Source organism: Salvia hispanica, chromosome 5, assembly GCF_023119035.1.
Source record: "Salvia hispanica cultivar TCC Black 2014 chromosome 5, UniMelb_Shisp_WGS_1.0, whole genome shotgun sequence".
Taxonomy (NCBI): Eukaryota; Viridiplantae; Streptophyta; class Magnoliopsida; order Lamiales; family Lamiaceae; genus Salvia; species Salvia hispanica.
The window spans coordinates 14,065,340-14,082,029 of record NC_062969.1 but is presented as its reverse complement, the minus strand read 5'-3'; the positions used below and the strand labels follow the sequence as shown (position 1 = coordinate 14,082,029).

Genomic DNA, 16,690 nt, shown 5'->3' with positions numbered 1-16,690 from the left:
GACATATTAGGTGGTATTTACATGTTAATGAGTCAATCAGCGTGAGGTAGGTGAGATTTTCTTATACAGCCTATGGAATGAGATACTCTATGAGATATGACGAGATTAGAGTGAGAAATAATAATGAGGAGAAAACGACAATTGAATGAACAATTCTACCTAGTTTTGCGCCTATCCTCTCAATCTGTCATTTCATTATCAATCCATATTATTATTGAAAGCCACACAAAAATGTAGACATAGACCACACTACGCGAAGTTACACTCTTTACTTTTCAGTACTAAGTTATGTCAAAAAAAAAAAAAAATTACATGGATTTTATTTGTGTTTATTTTGCTAAGTAAAATTTTTTATGGTCCCTCAAAACAATCTTAGGCCTGAGGTTTTTTTTTCATATAATAATATTAAAACTACAAATTAAACCAAAGAACCTAGCAGAAAAATATATATAATCTAAAAGTAGTTAACTTTTGACTTATCATATCTATCGTCCAAATTAACCAGGCCCTTAACGTGCATATACCAATAGTGACACAAGGTTGAATTTTTTAGAGTAGTTGTTATATTATCTCTGAAATTTTCAGATCATCACATACTCATCAAATCATATTCATAATTTCAAATGTAAAAGTTAGGTTTAGGATGCAAGAGAAGTTAATAAGGGCAAGATTGACACCATGGAACTGAAATTGGAATTGAATACAATTGAATTTAAAGTAATTGTATTCTAATTCATTTCTAAAAATTTTATTTGGTTAAATGAAGTAATCATGAAATTGAATTTGAAGGAGTTGTGCACACCCAGAATACATACATTAATTGATGTCACGACCATTGATGAACAATGAGGATTTTAAACAAAGAACGTGGCAAAAGATTTGCTAGGATGAATGAATGACACTATAAATAGGATGAATGAATAGTTTGATAAACCATACTTCTCATGTCCCAAGTTACTTGAGTCATGTTCCATTTTGAGTTGTCTCAAGTTACATGGTTAAAAACATTTAATCACACTTTTATTCTTTTTTAACTTTTACTTTACTCTCTCTTATTTTATTCTCTCCTCTATTTTATTGTACTTTATTGAACCCACTAAACACAACTTTCTTAAATTATGTGTTAAAAAGGAACGCCTCAAATAATGTGGGACGGAGAGAGTAATAGTTAATCGTTTGTTAAGTCTTGTTGATGGATTAAAAAGTATGATCTTATCTTATCGCTCAAACCATATATGCCTTTACAACGAAGAGGTGTTTCAGTAATAAAGTATCCTATCTTAGTAGAAATATGTGTTTCTAACTTTCAATAATATTTCTCAACTGCATTGATTAAATATTGTTTTTTTTTTGGAAAGGGGAAGTTGACCAACTGTTTGTAGAGGATATAAATAGCATAAAAAATCAGTTATGCTTCAATAATTGCAATTTGCAAGTATCTAGGATAGTACAAAAATCATCGACATGATTTGATTCGTGGATAGTCAAATAATATAATCAATGAATAGTATTTAGTACAATAGATCAACTTGATTATTAAATAATCAGAATATAGATAGTCTCGTGCACAAGCTTAATTTAGTGCAATCTTTTGCTTCTAACATCGTGACCTTAAAATAGATCAACTTGATTATTAAATAATCAGAATATAGATAGTCTCGTGCACAAGCTTAATTTAGTGCAATCTTTTGCTTCTAACATCGTGACCTTAAAAATATGTTTAAAAAAAAAAGTAAATTAATAAATAAACGCAGAATAATAATGATTGATCATAAGACAATATTATTAATTAGATATGTAGCCATCACTTATGAAACCGTACCACGATGGTAGAGTCCGCCCATAAATTTATTTTGGTAAGGTTTAAACATTCTAAACTTAAAAACATTATATTAATACATTTTTTTTGCAATAAAGACTTTTGCACAATAATTTAGAAAATACCAAAATTTTGATAATAATAATAATAATAACAACAACAACTTGGTAGGGGCTTAAGCCCCAACCTCGCCCTAAGGTGGGTCCGTCCTCACGTGGTGGTGAATGGTGATCACACGGGCAATCGACTCTCCTATTCTTATCAAATACTACTCCCTCCGTTCCATAGTAATGGAGGTAAAACTTTTCGGCACGGAGATTAAGAAAAATTGTGTTAGGTGAGTTATGTAAAGAGAGAATAAAGTGGAAAATGAAAAAGGTAGAGAGATGGAGATAGAAAAAAGTAAGAGAGAGTAAAGTAGGTGTGGAAAAATGTGTTGACTTTTACTAAAAAAGGAAATGACTCTATTACTATGGAACGGACGGAAATGGAAAAACGCCCCTATTACTATGGAACAGAGGGAGTATAATTTAGTGTATATATACTTTCACAGTTAGAACTTTTACTATATTTCATTAAAAAAAAATGTTCTATGTACCCCTATAATCTAATTAATTTCCTAATAGCACAATTAAAAATATTAATGAGAATAACACTAATAAAAGGGAAAGAAAAAAGTGTTTCCATTTCCTTGAAAAAGGGTAAAAAAGATGGAAGATCATATTGATACGTAATCTTTTGAGGTCACCTTTTGAGAGCATCTTTGCGTTAATAGGCTTTAATTTATTCATTTATTTAACCATTTTTAACGAATCCACGATCCTCAAATATCTTCACTTCCTTCTAAGTAGATTTCAATAAATGATGCATATTTTTATCTTTGATTATTAGTAGTATTAAATTAATCCAACGATTGGCATGCATCGGTATAAGAGAAAAAAATCGTACATGATTAAAAATAAATAAATTTTCTCTTACTAATACTAATAAAGACGGCAACAAACCCAAATAATTAGTTCGATGCAGTTGCAACTACTGTTGCATAGTTAATCAATACTTAATTTCATTAATCAAGAAATAATTGCGTACAAGAAAAACTTTGAAAGCTCTTTCATCATAATATAGGGTCAAGTACACCTCATAATCAACATTATCACCTTAATAATGGAAAAACATCATCTTAACTCGCATACTATTTTGGTCTGGTAATTGTTCTAAATTTTTTGAAAATATCATTATAAAAATGGCATAGGGTTTGATATTCGTTTCAGGTATGCCTAGCACACCTAATTTCATATTATAGCTAATGCATGAGGCCAAAGGTCTCAGGTTCAAGTCTATCATAACACAGTCTTTAAATTTATGTTTATTTATTATATATACCTAACCTAAATGTGGATATTATTGAGTGTGGCGATGGTATTAATTATATTAGTTAAAGACATATTTTAAAAAGCTAGTATTTAAACCTAAAGTGATATTTTTTCTATTTAGAAGTATTGCAATAAAATATAGTACTAGTATATACTTCTCTTTTACAATCTCTCAACATCTAACTTATAAATAGAATCATAAGAGAGATGTTGATGACAGCAAAATCCAATGTGGATCCAACAACAAATGGGGTATGCACAACTCGAAAAGAGCCTGCAAGTTGTATGGATGTTACATTTTGGCAAGATCAGTTTACCATATAAATAAATTTTTTTGATACAATCATAAAAATAAATAAATAGCACATATTTATTTTTCTATTTATTAGCTATTAAATCAAAGAAATAGACCACATCGATCTTCCCATCTTTGTTAGAAGCCATTAATATTATACAAGTGGCAATACCCTAACAATTGGAGTTCTATACTTCTATGTCTCCAAGTCCAAATCATCTTGCTGCCATCCTGAAAAACAGATCAACTATGAAGAAACTTGATTAATTTCGCACACTAGATGATGTTTAGTATAGTATTATAACACCAGCACCAAATTTGCAAGTTTTCTCGGTTAAAAAATGTCATTAATTCAGTAAACATTACGATATACATCAAGAAACGATAAAATAAAGATTTGATTTTAGGTGTTTGAAGTCGAGTTGTTGCAACGGATAACATCATGATCAATATATTTAATTGTCATTTAGGGGATTATAATTGACAATGTCAAGGGTATAAAAATATGTTAATAACATATTAATTGCAGAACAATATTGACCAATGAGGACATCCATGGTGTTCGGTTTGAATGAATATTTGCATAGTTGGATAAGCGGCTAGCTAACTTTTTATCAATTGATTGTTTTAATGAGTTTGTTGAGTTCTGGAAAAAAAAAAAGATTTCAATCAGTCTTTCAAGGTTACTAATGTCTTCAGTTTTGAAAGAGCTTCGTGCATGATCATGCGCAGCATATTTTTTCAGGGACCGTGATTGTGTAAACCCAGAATTCAATGATTTATGATTATATATAGAGTTCAATCCGAAAAATAAAGCACAAAGGCTTCAAGTAAAATAAGATGAGAAAGCTCTATTTAATTTATTATTACAAAAAAATAGAGTAATAGTATATTCAATTATTTATTCCACCTCAAAGTTCAATGTTAGATCCGCTATTGACTATATTCACATCGACATTTAATTAATTAGATTAAAAAAATAAAGTTAAAATAAAATTTTAATCAATCAAAAACTTCACACTCTAGTGTTGTATCCAACGTAGACTTCTGAATCAAATGAGTAACAATTAATTTGTGAGAATGGACTATAGTGGATTCCTCGCAATACTTCCTAGCCATAGACTGCATACCTTATTATGACAACAAAGACAAAACTCACATGCCACATTATACTAACTGCCTGCTCATTTTTGTATATACGAGTGCATGTGATTTCAATCCACAAAATTTGCATATATGCAACATACCAGAACCCAGCTTCAACAAAAGTAGAGTCATGTTTTTATTAGCCTAAATAAATATCATCAACATTAAATAAAGTAGTAAGCTCTATTACTACTATGCCATCACCCTATATATATTCTCTCCATTTATCCCACTCTCAACCTCAAAACATCACACAATTGTTTTTTTTCAACTATGGTTAGCAAAAAACCCAGGGTGGTTATAATTGGCGCCGGAATGGCCGGCCTCACGGCTGCCAACAAGCTCTACACAGCCGCCGCGAGCTCCTTGGAGCTCGCGGTGGTGGAGGGCGGCTCCAGGATCGGCGGGCGAATCAGCACCGCCGAATTCTCTGGAGACCGGATTGAGCAGGGCGCCACGTGGATCCACGGGATCGAAGGCAGCCCCCTTTACGAAATCGCCGGAGACACAAACTTGCTCGTCTCCGGTCAGCCGTGGGAGTGCATGGACGGGAATCTCGGAGATCCCGTCACGGCGGCGGAGGGCGGCCACCTCCTATCCCCCGCCTTCGTCGACCCGATTTCCCGCCTCTTCACCAATCTCATGGATTTCATCCTCGGAAAGGCCGATGTTCAATGCCTTGTTAACGGCGGCGCTGATCTCAGCGTCGGCTCCTTCCTCCGCCGCGGCCTCGCCGCGTATCTGGAGAAGGAGAAGGAGAAGAAGGGTATGTCTGTGGGGAGATGGAGCAAGCGATCGCTGCAGCAGGCGGTTTTCGCGATGCACGAGAGCATACAGCGGACCTACACCTCCGCCGACGACCTCTCCGGCCTCGACTACAATGCCGAGAAGGACTACGTGCTCTTCCCCGGCGAGGAGATCACCGTCGCCGGCGGATACTCCGGCATCATCGACCACCTCGCCTCCGTCCTCCCGGACGGGGTCATCCAATTAGGCCGAAAAGTCGAAAAAATTGAGTGGGCCTCGTCCTCCTCCCGCGAAGGCCGCCGCCCCGTCGTTCTGCATTTCAGCGACGGGACGGCCATGTCCGCGGATCACGTCATCGTGACAGTGTCCCTCGGGGTGCTCAAGGCTGGGACCACCAGCGACAGCGAGGGATGGAATCTGTTCCATCCCTCGCTGCCCAGTTGCAAGGCCGGAGCCATTTCCAGGCTCGGCTACGGCCTTGTTAATAAGGTGTTTTTGCATCTTAGCCCGAATTACCGTGCCAGCGACGGGTTCCCCTTCTTGCAAATGGTGTTCCATCCCTCGGATTCCGAGCTGAGGAACCCGAAGGTTCCTCAGTGGATCCGAAGGACGTCGTTTCTATGCCCTATTTATAGCAACTCGAGAACCGTCCTGTCCTGGTTTACAGGGCAGGAGGCTCTCGAGCTGGAGAAGCTGAGCGACGACGAGATCATCGGCGGCTTCTCGAGGACGGTGTCGAATTTGTTGCCATCACAACAACAGAATGAAATCAGCCAGAAATTCGATAAAGTGTTGAGGACACAATGGGGGAGTAATCCACTGTTTTTGGGATCATACAGCTATGTGGCAGTTGGTTCGAGTATAGATGACATGGACACATTGGCTGAGCCGCTGCCGAAATACGGCGGCGTGGATTCAGCTCCGCCGCTACAAATCCTTTTCGCCGGCGAAGCAACGCATAAAACGCATTACTCGACGACTCATGGAGCCTACTTCAGTGGCCTCAGGGAAGCCAATAGGCTGCTTAAACACTATAATTTGTATTAATTGAAATATTTTGTTTGTTGCACTATTAGAATTTTTCTAAGTCGGGGAGTTTTTATTTTGGAAAGTGTTTTTCTTGGATATTATGGTTAATTAATTTTTTCTCTACATTCAATTTGGAAAATATCTTGTTAAGCCTTCTTCTCTCTACTTGTAAAAGATGTTGGGGAAGGGAGCAATGAAAAGGAGAGATGGGGAGGCATGTTTCATATGTGGTGAATTGAAATTAATGAAGCTTCGTTTTCAATATTTTTGAATTGATTCTTTAATGGAGATTAGTCTTGGATAATTAGTATTAGTATTGATAATTCTATGTGACAAAAGTACTTTTTGAAGCTATGCTTTTATTCTTTTGGTATTGATTCTTTAATTGAGAGTTCAATACCAAATAAATGAACCGTGTGATAAATTAGATAAGATTGTTATTTATTCTCAACAAGAGGTTAGTTTTGGTAACTCAATTCAATCACGAACGATTTTAATTGAGATAATTTAATCTTGAATAATCGATTAGCCTTTAATAGAAAATTAATGATGGGATAGAAAAGAGTAAAAAAGGAAGCTTTGAATCTCATTTTGTGTAGGTTTGATGGGCTCTTTTTTAAGCTATGGGAGAGGACAGGATCCGTGAAAATCGGCTAACGTTTTCCGTCTCCATACCCCCTCCCTCCATTTTTGTTTTTGTGGGGTATCTTCAAACTTCTTTTCCTAATTTTTTATTATAATTTTTTTTAGATAGTATATTAAGTTGTATAGTCTCTATTAAATCATTATTTCATTCGTGCATTACATAAACGATTACTTCAGCTAGTCTAGATTAATAATCATTGACTTACATATAAGTTGACCTAATTAGATTGTTAAAAAAATGTGGAATCTTGGACATCATCATTTGAGGGGGTACCCCTCTTTGTATATGACCATGTTTTAATTAAAAGGGTAATTCCACTATAATGATAGCGTGTGTGGCTAATAATCTAGAGTAGGGTTGTGGCTAATTATGCACATTGAATTGTTATTTTGTTATTTGGATAAAAATCTAATTTAGTACGGTCTAATTCGAATTTGGTCTACAAATGAAATCATCAACTTAAAAATGAATTTGATTGGCAACCTTCAAATTTAAACATGACCCGCACGCATACAATACAAACTTGTTAACGATATACTATGATATGAGTTGGTACGGCATAAAACAACGTGATAATGACATTAACCTGATTTGCAAGATAAAAATATAACATTGCACGACTAAACCTGATTTACATGAACTAATATTTCTAAATGAGTTATCCAGACTCAACCCAACCTGATCCATAGGATTCTAATGGGCGAACCTCAGTACACGAACTCAATAAGGCTCGAATCAAACTAATTAATTTTGTGTGTGTTTGTGTCAAATTTTTGTATCGTGTAAAAAATTAACAGTCATAATCTCAAGAGTGACTTTGTAAAAAAATATTTATATCGTGAATTATTAATAAATCTCTTTAAATATATTATTATCAATATCCTCCCAATATCAATTTGTTACCTGGCATTGTGGCCTTTCCTCCAAATCATAACCTAGTAACAAATCAACCAATTGTCATAAAGTTTCGGCCGCCTTTTTATTAATTACTAAATTGACTTGAGATTTCTTTTCAAAGTTAGCCATTAATTCATCAAGAAGTAATTTATGTGGCGATGAATGCATAGTTGCTGCTACTTATTCCTTAGGTTAGAAGCATTGTTTTCAATTAGACGGTAGGAACTTAGTACATTAATTACAATTTACAATAAAAAAAAATACCACACATTATAAGTATGTAGGACAATAATCGAGTGAAAATCCTAAAATTAAAATGGCAAATTGGAATCCATTTAAAATACTCCATTCAACATGATGATATTTAATAAGTACTAGTATGAAATATGGGCAATTACTAACAATGGAACCGAAAGTGTGCCTCCAATATATACTAATCCATTTACAAAGTATATAGGACAAATAAGTGCACAATTTTTTTTTAATCTTTCTTACTTTACTGGTTGTATATTAAAATCCGTATTCCTTTAAAAGAATTTATGTTTTTAAGAGAGAAAAAATTAGTTCATATATGGGCATGCAAGTAGAGAGGCAGAATGTTATACTCCATTGGAGCCAAGAACACATTGCATAGTTCCATCAATATGACTTTTCTTAATATCAAAAAATATCTAGAAGACAAAGAGAGTATTTTATATATATTGAATACTTAATTCGTTATTATTCATTCTCTTAATATAGAATACTTAATGTAAACATATACTACTACTAACTCATTCTTATTCATTTTCTTAGAATAGTTCTGCATTTTGTTTTAAACGCAACTTGATGCCTTGCTCCAAATATTATGCCGCAAAATCAAATAATAGCATACCCATACAAGGCCAGATAATAGCATAAATCCACTTCATTTCTACATATTCAACACAATGAAGTCATTGTCACACATAAGTGCGCACCTAAACTAACCAACAATTAGTGTTAGATTTGTTCCTACGCCCATCAAGAAGTCTTGGAGCACTCACTCACATGGTCTTTGAATTTTTGAAGCTCAGCCAAAACTTCATCTTGAGGGCCGGTATAGAAGATCTATCATACGCCAAATCTGCAAAACGTAGCATAATGCGGGATGAGTCAGATTTAAAGCCTATCGAGACAGCTAGAAGATGTGTTAACTGCCAAACAGTATGATACCTGAAGAGTACCACCCCCACCGGCGAATTCCCCATCATCAGATACACTAGCAATTGTCCATGGATCATCAACATTCCAATGGAAGTCAACAACCTTATCCCTGAAACCCAAAATTACCACTTTTTAAGAAAAAACAACCTTATTCCAATGGACTGATGCTTGTGTTGTAATTATCCTCACAGTATATCATTCATATATAAAACACAGCATCACACAAGAGTAATCACCTGTGCCCAGCATGTTTGAAAAACAACCCTGCTGGAGTATTAGGGTCTGACCCTGTGTCTTCCTTCTGACCAACCTGCATATATCAACCAAAGAGTGAAGTAAAAACAAGAAGCATTCTTTTTAGAAATGCTTGTTTAGTGTGTTAATTGGAGATAGAATATAGAGAGGATGGCATTTCTGTTTTTAGAAATGTGTCACTTTGATAAGGGGCATCGCAAAAAAAGGAAAATGCATCACTTTGAGTGGGACGAAGGGAGTATACAGTATTTATATTGCAAAAATATCACCTAAAATCCTACCTTCTCATAGTCCCAGATGTTTAACATGCCATCTTCTGCAGAGCTCCCAAATGCAGAGCATTTGTCAGGTGACCACTGGGATTTCCAAACATTTAATTGTATTAGGGTTAGAAAACATACTAGATATATTGTGAAAAGGATGTGATACAATTAAAAGAAAATGAAATACCTGGACAGAGAGAACAGCTGCATGGTGACCTGAAAATATATGGACAGGGGCACCTACTCCACTCGCTGATATATTACGGCGGTCAAACATGCAAACTGTATTATCCTCAGACCTGAAAATTTACATAGTGGAACCAGCTCAATCATTATGAGTTCAATTAGCAACCAACATAAGCATCTTAAAATCCTTGCATACCCAGTTAGAATATAATTCTCATCATGCGGATTCCAATCAACGCAATGAATATCAGCATCGTGTGCCTTCTCAACCTAATAGTTTGAGCAACATCTTAGGGTAAGGAAGAAGTAAAATGAACTAATAGAAACAGCTTTACTTGAAAACAACTACCAAAGAAAACACATATTCAGGAAGATAAGATGCATAAAAAGGAAAACTTCAATAGAAACACAACTATTTCTTTGACCAAAACCTTGAGCTCCCGCCTTAACTTTCACCATGAAACAACCAAATACATTATATGGAGGCAGTTTTGATTGTCTAATGAATTACACTCGAGAGAAACTACACTGCTTTGATCTACTTCAGATCAATCAAATCTCTTTATTGGTTATGTATTGAAACTGAAAGACTAATTATGAATCAGGACAAGCTGACTCCCAAGATCCAACTGCTGTACACAGACTACTAGTTTCTGGAGCTAAAGAAAAGACAACAAGCATGCAGATAAAAAAGAAATCAAGAAAATATCCACCCAACCTTAACAACCGGATCAATTCCAATCCTTGCGTCCCAAAATATCAAACAAGAATCATCTCCAACACTACAAAATTGCTGAGAGCTACAAAGTGCAACGAATATGACAAATCAGCAAAGAGAAATCGTTCACTAACACTTACTAGTATGGAGTAGCAGAAACATAATAGAACAGACACAATTTAGAGAAAGAGAAAGGCATCTGAAATCAATTATTAAAGCACATGCACAAAATTGAAAACAAAATATAGTACTATGAATTAATGTAATAGGTAAACAGAAACATAAATAGGTGTATACATACAATACTCATCATATCATTCAATATAAATAATGTGTATCAAAAGAGAAGATAAACCTAAATAACACTTACTACAGCACAATCAGTGTGTGTAGCTATTATATTTCTGTTCTGATGCAGTTCTCTAATTCTGTTTACCTACAAAATTAGCTACAGAATGAGTACAAGTACAACCACACAACAATGCTACCAGAAATAAAAACATATAGATGAGGATAATTACAAAAGAAAGTAATGAAGTTTATTCTAAAAGACATACCAAATGATTAAGTTGCAGATATAAAATGTAAAAATAAACATATAGTCCCTTCGTCCCATTAAATATTAAGCATTTGCTTTTCAGCACGAGATTTATGTAGTGTTGTTTTGTGAGTTAAGTGGAGAGAAAATATAGTAAGAGAGAAAAAGTAGATATGATGATGTTTCCATTTTAGGATTGTTTCATTTTCAGTGTGACAACCCAAAAAGGAAAATGTTTCATTTTTAATGGGACAAAGGGGGTATAAACTTTAAGGACAGGTAAATACTAGGAAATGCATTCTACAATTCTTCAAATGAATCTTTTATCAAGTAGCTTCGAGAATAAGAGATTACTTATAAAAAACAAAGTAATACATTGTGGTACTGCAAAATGCTCGAACAGTATTTCTCTCATCATAAAAGGGCCAAGAGTAATGGCAGTCAAGCTGGTATGGAAGATGATATAGAGTGCTACTACATCTTCTCACACATACATGGAACTAAGGTGTTCTAAAACATGAACTACATCACAGGTTTGCACTTTCTCAAAATTTAAAATTAAATATAAGATCAATGCAAAAGGGACCTATCATTTTTGGAGGGATGAAAAAGAAAAAGAAACTTTTAATATGCACATACTAATTATAAGAAAAAAGTTAGCTTTTATTGCAACTAATGGGAATGGAAAGTAAAAAAAAAAAGCAAGTCAGTATTTTGAGCTTATATCATACCTCTCCTGGATGTAATATAGTTTTGTACGTCTTTACATGTGGCGAATGTGCATCTTCATCGATCTAATAACAGAGTACAAGAAATAAATCAATAGAAAAAAAATTATAAGTGCAATCCATAATTGAGATTTAGAAATTGTACGAAGTATATGTACATTGGCTATATGACTTTCTGCAGCAACGCGGCACTTGACAACATCACAATTTGCTATGATCAAAGTGTTCGGCTGTGTACGGTCGGTCTGATTAACAACATGAAGGATATGCATTGATTAGATCCATCACTTTTGAATATAACAGGAAATTACTACTAACGGAAAACTGTAGGGTTAATACCGGAGTATTAAACAACATGACACAAGAAAGTAATGCAAGAAGACCAAATCCCAAACACACTAACGTAAAACAATATGCAAAGAGTCGGGACAGATGCCTGGATACAAATACAGGGTACAACAGAATCAAGTTCCATATTGAATATAAAAACATAGAACCCATTTCAAAAGCAAGAAACAGAGATAAATATATGACAAATATAGAAAGTTCACCTGCTCAGACAGGTAAAATCGTTGTATGTTCTTCTGAGCTCCTCGTTCAAGAACAGGCCCCCAGCTGCAAACAAGAAAGTTGAAATATTTTGATAATAATTAAAACAGAGGCAATTGAAGTAAGACAGAATTCAAGAAAACACAAGGCACCAAATGTGAAATTCTTGAGGCATAAAACCCTAAGTTTGGGAGACGTAAAACATTTTTTTCTGAGCAGTAAATGTAATTGCGGGATTAAAGATAAACAAGATACAGATTCGAAGAAGTTGCTGTGTTCAAGAATGCGCCAAACAGAAAAGGAGCAAGTGTTAAAGGCGTACCGGCAGGAGAGAGAGGGCCAGGTAAGATTGTGAGAGGCGATCCAGTCATAAAGCAGGGGGACGTGCTGCTTCCAGTTGTTGTACCCCTCGTTAACGGCGGGCTTCCTCTTGTAGGAGGCAGACGGTTTAATTCTGGAGGACGTTCCGGCGGCATCTTTGCCCTTGCCCGTGGAGGATGTCCTCCCGCGCTTCGGCATCTTTCCACTTGTGTTTGTATTTTGGTTTCCCCCCTTTTCTAATTTTGATTTGGTTTTCTTCAGCTGCTCCTCACTATTTAAACCACCTCACTCGCGCCAAATTTTATCGTTTGCGTAATTTCCCTAACTAACTCGCATTTCATGGAGTAACCGTCATTTTCTTGCTCATAAACACTCTTACTTTCTCAGATGTTTTAAAGGCTTATATATAAAGCTACAAGATCGCTCATTCCTTTTCTTTTATATTTAACCAACAAAAAATTGAAGAATGCAACAAGATCAGTAAATTGTCGAATCAAATCGTGGCTCGTAGAAGCACACTTGGCTGTTGTAGGATTGGAGATCGCATCCGGCAATCCAAGACCATGCCTTCTTATCCACGTCGTACAGAAGACCTTTCCCTTGGTTCCACGACGTGAAGCATATCAAATTGTCCTGTCCGAAGCATTCAAATCTCTCGGCTGAGAGTCTCAAGAGAGATCGAAAGAACCTTGGCGGCATCCTGCACAACTCGGTCCAAATAAATTTTGTATGATCAAGCTCCCAAATCCTCATACTCTGCAGAGTACTGTACAGCCCGATTCCTCCAACGAGAAACAGGCGTTTCTGAGTCCCGGCCACCAAATATCCATCCAGCAAAGACCGGGGGAACTTTGCAGGTATGTGCTCCCAGTACCCTGTATCGAGCCGATACATCATTAGACCGAGTGGTGAAAGAGTCTCCAGATACAATCTTGAGTTGCAGAAAGCCATTTTTGAGGAGCACATGTTCACAGCAGGCATGGTTTGGTGAACTGACCATTTGTCGAGCTTTGAGTCGTATACTTCAGTGGCCAATGACTTGTCGCCATAAATATCGCTAGTGGCTATGACTTTAAACAATCGATCCTTCCTATCAACAACCATAATCAACTGCCTCTGTTGATTATAATGCAAACTTGGCAAAGTCCTCCAAGTTTGTGTTAAAGGATTACAAACCAACGTCTTGAAACTTGTACCATCCATTCCAGAGAAACACACCAGACCCCCCGAAGAGCCAACCAACCAGAAAGCCCACGGTGGTAGAAAATTAAACGGAATCTTGAACCACTGCTTCATTGGCAAGCTGAACACGGAGCACTGAAGAATCTGTGGATTCCTCCAATAAGTCAGAAGGCAAGGCCCGTGAGAAGGTACCTGTGAATGAAACCTCAGAAAGCTATTATCCTGCAAAATCAAGTTCCATCTTTTGCAAACAGAACGGAGCCTAAATATCATGAACGGTGGAATTCTAGCCAGAATCTCATTCAACAAATCCTCTGGCAGCATAGCCCAAATGGTATCCTCCATGCATACATCTGGCTGAACAGATTTACAAAATGTTGTCTCAGTTTCTTCGTCCAAACCCCGGGGTTTCGTCTTAATGACTTTCTGCCTGGAAGGACTTGTGTTCCTAGACCCCAATCAGCCAAGAGGGCTAGTATTCTTAGCTCCACTGCCCCCATAGCTCATCTGCCGGAGAAAGCGCTCGTCCTCACCAGACGAACCACTTGTCACCAATCTACAACTCAGCATTCTGGACCCGGGTTCAGATGCCTCCCCCAATTCAATCATTGCATAAACATTCAAAGACTACTCCGCCCACTAACCCACAATGCCCAAAATCTTGCTCCACACTCTTGGAACCCTAATTAGCTCCAATTCAGCTGAGATAATTGAACATTACCAAGTTAGTCAAACATGAAAGGACCAAGAATTTCATAACAAATCTCAACAAACATATCCAATAACCCGATTCAAACAATAAGGATATCAGATTAGAAAGCTAGAGTTGCTGCATAAGTAGGCAATCTGATGAAATTGGGAAGTGGAAATGCGCAGCATAAAACAAGCTAAGTAAACAAAAGCAACGCTCATTCAATTAGATCACAGCCCAAGTCTTTAAAGTGCAAAATCGAATCAGTTAGGCAGAAAGACTGAATCTTTTGAAGCAAAATGGTAGTAATAGAAATCATTTAGCGGAAAGACTGAATTTTGACGCAAGTTAAACCGAGAAACCATTTCTAGAACCAAGAAATTGAAATGCCAATGCGTCTGAGATGATAAATTACCTTTTGCTGTTGTTGAAAACTCTGATTCTGACGGAAGGTTAGCAGATTTCCTCCAAAATTTTAGTAAAATTCGGCAATTCGAATGCAATTAATGTTTTCATTCCAATCGCCTCTACCTGATCGTCTTTTGATTTTAGAATATATATAGCTTCGAATTACCTCAAATTCAATATTATTTGATCGTAGTCCATAGATTCGAAATCAGGAAATAAGGACTAGGTAAGTGGTAGTATAACTAAATTTTTTATTTGAAGTAACTGACCAAAATTTTGACTCGTAATCAATTTATAAAATGTAAAATAAGCTCCAAAAAGCTTATATATATAAGCTCTCAAAAAATTATATTCTTGATTCTAATTTAATTTTCATAATCCTATAAGTAACAGTAGTAGTAATTTTTGAAATTCGTTATTTTTAAATGTACATTTTCAATTTTAACTGTATTTTATTTTAGTCAAACGCCCATTATTATGTATTCGAATATTGAGAATATTTCAGATAGGATTCAAGTGCTATTTGTGAAATTTGACGGAAAATAATTTGTTATGGCCCAAAGAATGTGTATATCTACTACTAACATTTCATAGTATTCCTTTGTGTGTGTGTTTTTTTTTTTTTGAAATTTGAATTAATTTTGTTTTATATAGTTCAAAAACTGGGTAGAACCAAATCGATTAAAAACGTCTAGTGAAATGTTATTTTATTTAAATTTAAATGTTTTCATTCAAATTAACAACTCTAGAGTCACACGGCTAAGAAAATAATTTAGAAAATTTTATCTGCGATCGGATTCAAAGAATATTAATAACCAGGGAAGCAAGCTCCAAGTCATGTTCATTTTTTTCTGTATGTATACATTTGTGATTCTGTAAAAACTAAATCTTTGACATTTCACCATTTTGTTTGTTGATTCTTTTTTATCAACGAGTAATGTTTAAATCAGAGGATATCACAAATTTTACTGCAACTTAACTTGCAATTCATTAAGAGCAACAATTTGATTAAATTTGAATTATTTGATTTGTATCACAGTATTTAAAATTTTCCATGATATAAATAACATACTTAAATAAATTAAAATTCCACGCTCGGCCAAATGATGCTCATTCCCAATTCTTTTGGAATCAAGCCAAAAGTGGTATTCTTGCTCATTATCAACTGGACAACTACTACTACTCCACGTACTTATACCTTCAAAAGATGAAAAGTAACTTGGGTATTTTCACAAAAGTCTAATTTCAAAACAATGACTACTTGCATAATCTAGATAAATGACATTAATTATCAAGGAAGATTGAAATTAATTTCAAAAGCAATAAAACATGGAGTACCTCAAATTGCGGCGAATCTCCTCAAAGTCCCGACTATGCATTTCTAAAAACGTGTTACCTAATCAAGAATTTACTCCGTCCGTCTCCTAATAGGAGTCTCTCTTTGACCGGGCACGAGTTTTAAGAAATGTAAAGAAAAATTGGTTGAAAAAGTTAGTGGAATGTGGGACCCATTTTTTTATATTGATTTTACAATAAAATGTCAGTGAATTGAGTTAGTGGAATGTGAGACCTACCTACTATTTATGGTAAAAATGAAGTGTGACTCTTAATTGGGGACGGACCGAAATGAAAAAGTGTGACTCTTAATGGGGAACGGAGGGAGTATAAAAAATGATAATTACAATTTAAGTCATAGTAATTTTTTATTAACTTA

The 16,690-nt window shown here is 35.4% G+C and overlaps 1 protein-coding gene and 2 pseudogenes across 1 annotated transcript; 1 reads left to right on the top strand and 2 right to left on the bottom strand.

Moving 5' to 3' along the window:
* Window positions 1-4,847: 4,847 nt before the first annotated feature.
* On the top strand, window positions 4,848-6,673 carry LOC125187166 (probable polyamine oxidase 5). Its single transcript, XM_048083698.1, has one exon. It carries the CDS (start codon window positions 4,907-4,909, stop codon window positions 6,425-6,427), a length of 1,521 nt encoding a protein of 506 aa, XP_047939655.1. The 5' UTR covers window positions 4,848-4,906; the 3' UTR covers window positions 6,428-6,673.
* A 2,095-nt stretch (window positions 6,674-8,768) lies between these two features.
* Window positions 8,769-12,894, bottom strand: LOC125189476 (annotated as a pseudogene).
* A 278-nt stretch (window positions 12,895-13,172) lies between these two features.
* Window positions 13,173-15,139, bottom strand: LOC125191121 (annotated as a pseudogene).
* Between the last annotated feature and the right edge of the window lie 1,551 nt (window positions 15,140-16,690).